Source organism: Penaeus monodon, chromosome 43 (genome assembly GCF_015228065.2).
Source record: "Penaeus monodon isolate SGIC_2016 chromosome 43, NSTDA_Pmon_1, whole genome shotgun sequence".
In the NCBI taxonomy this organism is placed as follows: Eukaryota; Metazoa; Arthropoda; class Malacostraca; order Decapoda; family Penaeidae; genus Penaeus; species Penaeus monodon.
The window spans coordinates 23,676,215-23,680,932 of NC_051428.1; the positions used below are offsets into that span (position 1 = coordinate 23,676,215).

The 4,718-nt window shown below is 37.0% G+C and overlaps 1 protein-coding gene across 1 annotated transcript in view; it reads right to left on the bottom strand.

The window, feature by feature from the left end:
• Positions 1-317: 317 nt before the first annotated feature.
• Positions 318-4,718, bottom strand: part of LOC119568323 (carbohydrate sulfotransferase 9-like) — a 6,124-nt gene continuing 1,723 nt past the window's right edge. Inside the window, exons 4-8 of the mRNA XM_037916778.1 lie at positions 4,158-4,264; positions 2,759-2,875; positions 1,997-2,135; positions 1,036-1,086; positions 318-386 (exon numbers count right to left, since the gene is read on the bottom strand). Of these exons, the coding sequence (XP_037772706.1) occupies positions 318-386; positions 1,036-1,086; positions 1,997-2,135; positions 2,759-2,875; positions 4,158-4,264 (483 nt within the window). The remainder of the gene's footprint in view (positions 387-1,035; positions 1,087-1,996; positions 2,136-2,758; positions 2,876-4,157; positions 4,265-4,718) is intronic.

The window sequence follows — 4,718 nt, forward strand, 5'->3', positions numbered from 1 at the left end:
TGTGTGTGTGGTGTGTGTTTTGTGTGTGTGTTGTGTGTGTGTGTGTGGTGTGTGTGTGGTGTAGGGCGGCCTGCTGATGTGTGATTTGACCCTACTTTTAAAAAGGTAAAAGGTCCCAGTTTAACAAGTTCATAGATAAAAGTTTTTTTAATAAACGAAAATACTTTGTAACATAGTTTCATACATTTGTAAAATATGTGAGTGTATGTGTATTATATAGACAAATATAAAATGTCATATATAAAGAAAAAAAAAAATGAAAATGAGAAATTTAAAAACCTTTTTTTACCCGGGTCGAGAGGCCTTGTAGGCCTACTTTAAAGGTGTAAATTGGGGGGATCGTCCGTTTCAGAATAAAGGGGCATGTAGAAGTCCCCCCAGTGTCTCTGTTGGAGAAATAATTTTTTATTTAATTTTAAATTTAGGAGCAAAGTAAAAGTTTAGGTTGATTCCTAGGGATTTTTTTTTTTTTTTAAGTATATATATAGTTTTTTCAGTTTGCTAGAAAGTGTCTGAACACGAGATTACTGAAAAAATGATATATTTAAGGGGGGTTGCCAAAAGAGTGAAAAGAATTTCACGAAACCCCTAACGGAAATTTTCCACGTGGATTTGAAATCTAACCTTTTTAACGGGTTTTGATAACCTTCCCCCAAAACTGGATAATGTACGGGATGGTTTCACTTTCACCTTTTTTAGGGTTATATTAATTTTTAATTTAAAAAAAAGGGGAAAACAAATTCCCTTTACCATGGATTTGAAAAACTAGACGCGTTTTGTATTTTTAAAATTTTTTGTGAGGGGAGGACATTTGTTTTAAAACCCAAAATTTTATGGGTATTTAGTGAAACGGAAAACAAGGGAATTCTACGAGGATGGGGAGCGTAACAATGGAAAAAAAAGGCCCCACTTCAGAAATTTTTAAAATAAAAAATATTGACCAAACCGAGAAATGGTGTTATGGCTTGTTGTGCGTGATGTAAGTTCTAACATGGCATATTATTTACACATAGGCGATTTTTGTTTTCCCCTTACCCATGTAGTGATGGATGGCGCCATTTTCAAAATTATCTCTGTAGCAAGACACTAATGAGTCAACGGTGTCTTGAAATAAAATTAAAAAGGGGTTTCAGTAGATTTTTTTTTTTAAACTTTTCATATTTAAGAAAAAAATATATTTTTGCCCCGTATAGTTATTTCAATCAAAAGAATTTTTGGGGGAGGGGGCAAATTGTGCGTTTTTTGTAGATAATGTGGGATGAAATGCCTGGGGTGTGTGTGATAAAAACATAGATTTGTGTGAAAGAATAGGAATATGTATGTTAGATTTTTGTGTTTTTACACTCCCTAAAAAAACCCTGACAGAGCTTGTTCACACACTCCTTACATTTTAAAACAAAAAACACCCCCTTATTGCCCTTTCAAAGTGGGACTTTAATAACTAGATAAAAATAAAAACATCAGAAACAGACACAAAAGCACACTTTTTTTCTCTTCTCTTTTTCCCCACAGTCCAAAACTCGACGTTCCCCCTATATCTTAAAATACTTCGTGGGATCGCTTTAGAAAAGCCTTCTTCGGGGTCGGTGTATTTTTTTAAATTTGGGTTCAGGGTTTTATTCTCCGGCCCACGACATGGAACCAAAATAGAAGAGAGAAAGGAAAAAAAAAAAAAAAAAAGGGGGAGAGAGAGAGAGAGAGAGAGAGAGAGAAGAAAAAGGGGGGAGAGGAGAAAAGAGGGAGAGAAAGAGAGAGAGACGGGGAGAGGAAGGCGGTAGAGAATAAAGCTAAAATTGGCATTTTATCGTTACTTTGTTATTTTTATCATTTTTTGTCACCAAGATTTCTGTTTTGTCATCACCATTATTTTTATTAACATTATCCTTTTTTTACATAGTTTTTTAAACATTATTCCCCCTATTTGGAATCAAAATTTTTCCATTTTTTTCTTAATTATATTTTTTTAATTTTTGTAAAATTTTAAACTAATTATCACAGAATAGTCTGTCCTAGTGTCCGTTGGTCGAGGGCCTACCGTCGGGAAGATGTAGTCCATTTCTCGTGCTTGGGACTCCAGTTTGGTCACGTAGGTGTAGTTCACGGTACAGGGGGAACACATGGCCGTGTAGGTGTTCCTGTTCCATTGGGGAGTTGTTTTAAGGTTATTTAATGGTTAATGGTTAAAGCAAATAAATGTGCTGGACATCAAAGGTTATATAGCACTATGGTAAAAGTACTGTGGCGAAAAGGGTAAAATGAGTTACAACGATTAGGATAAGTAGACAGAAGAAAGGGATAAAGAAGAGAAGGGGAAGGAAAGAGGGAGATGAAAAGACTATGCAAGATTAGTTGAGCCTCAATCTCCGTCTCCTATACCCCCCCCCCCCTCCCCCACGACAACAAGGAGCAAGGGGTTGGGCGGAGGGTGTTTAAGGTCTTTACAAAGGGTGGTGTGAGGGAACTGTTGTGTTTCTTTAGATGTTCGGAAGTGCTGTAAATTGGATATGCTATGTGCGTGGCATGAAAAGGATAACGGAAGTAATTGTATTATTTTATTAAATGCTATGTTATTTATGTGTGAGAATATTGTGAGAAATTTTGAGAAAAGTATTAATTGGATGAATATTTTCCCATCATTTATGCATCTGACTTTTTTTTTATCTCTATCTGTTACAGGCGTTGTAAATATTCAATTAATTCATCTTTTTTTATTAATACAAACTATTTTTTTTTCTTTAATCATAAATCTAATGCTTACCAGTGCCGGTTGACTCTGCCCTCCGCATACGACTGCACGACATTATGGAGGAATTCCGTAAAGGTGAAAGTTGGTTGCAGTAACTTGTCAATCGCAATGAAGACGCTCATTGGGTAGCTGTGATATTTAGAGTAGTCAAAGGAAGGATTCAGATACTCAGCATCCTCTCCTCAGCTCTCTACTTGCAAACACCTACTTTCTCCCCGCCCATTGCTCAACTACAGATGTTAGCGCAGACTGCAAACGCCCGTCTATCATTCTTATCAGTAGTATGTACGACATATGGTTAATCCTCTGTCATTAAGAGCTGTACAAGACACCTGTGTTCGCAGCGTGATAACCTAAGCCCCTTCCTTTACTATTAGCATCAGTTAACATGACTTTTGGTGCCTCCGACACACGTGTTTTACCTCCTGATGTTCCAGAAAGTCTAGTGTCGTAAGTCTGACTTACTGGCGCTTCCCCTGTGATGAGCTGAGTTGGCGACAGCAAGAAACTGACAGAACATTTAACGACTTGTCCTAACGCATTTTCAAAAGGAAACAGGGAGAAGAGTAAGCTTCTAATTACAGTCGAGACCGACCAACACTTGAGAGGGAATTGAGAGTACTTTCTCGGCATCCTTCTAAACACTTAAGGTTCCTTCCTCCTTTGGGTTGTAGATGTAGTAGGTCTTTGCAGTTATATATACGTGCGTCATCGCCAAGGAGGTGTCAGGGAGAGAGGAAAATAAAGGATACAGAAACCTATCCAAATCCGTACATACAAACACATACAAACCTTTGAGGCATCATGTATCAGAGAATTAACTATACGTCAAATTTACAGGTGATAAGAGCAACAAATGGGAGTCTGCGGTTAATATGCCACGAACACCGGAACGTTTTGCGGTTACACACGTGGGTGAGAAGTGGGGGTGTTTGCGGTTACAGAGGTGGTAGTCATAGGCGAGGAGTGGACGCTGATATTGAGCCTCTGAGTCCCTCTTCATCATTAATATCAGATATAAATGGTTTATATGGATGGATGTTTATGATTGAATTGTTTTACTGAACTCTATATTGTAATATTATAAGTATGTGTGTGTGTGTGTGTGTGTGTGTGTGTGTGTGTGTGTGTGTGTGTGTGTGTGTGTGTGTGTGTGTGTGTGTGTGTACGTGCGTGCCTGCGTGTATGTGTGATTTGACCCTACTTTAAATAAGGTAAATGGTCCACAGTTTAACAAGTTTCATAGATGAAAAGTTTTTCACATAAATCGAAAACATACTTTGTATTACATAGATATTCATACATTTGTAAATATATGTGTACGTGTATGTGTATTATATAGACAGATATATAAACATGTACATATATAAAGAAAAAAAGTGAAGATGAGAAATATCTAACAAACACTTACTATTTACCAGGATCGAGAGGCTCTTGTAGGCCTACTTTAAGGTGTAGATCTGGAGGGATGCGTCCGTTGCAGAATAAGGTCGGCATGTAGAAGTCCCTCCAGTGTCTCTGTTGGAGAAATACATTTACTATTATAATTCTAATTGAGGAGCAAAGTAACGTTGAGGCTTGATTCCTAGGCTGATTTTTTTTTTTTTTTTAAGTATATATATACGTTTTGTCAGTTTGCTAGAAAGTGTCTGAACACGAGATTACTGAAAAAATGCATATATTCAGTAGGGTTGTTGCCTAAACGAGTGGAATAATGAATTGCACGAAACCCATAACGGAAATTTACCACGTGGATTTGAAATCTAACCGTTCTTAACGGTTGTGATAACCTTCCGCAAACCTGGTATAATGTACGGAGTATGGTTTCACTTTTCACTCTTTTTCTTAGGGTTATATTATATTTTAATTTAAAAAAAGGGAAAATCAAGTTCCTTCACCAGCTGAGATTTTTGAACAGCTAGACGCGTGTGTATTTGTAAATTTTCCTGTGAGGCAGGACATTAGTTTTAAA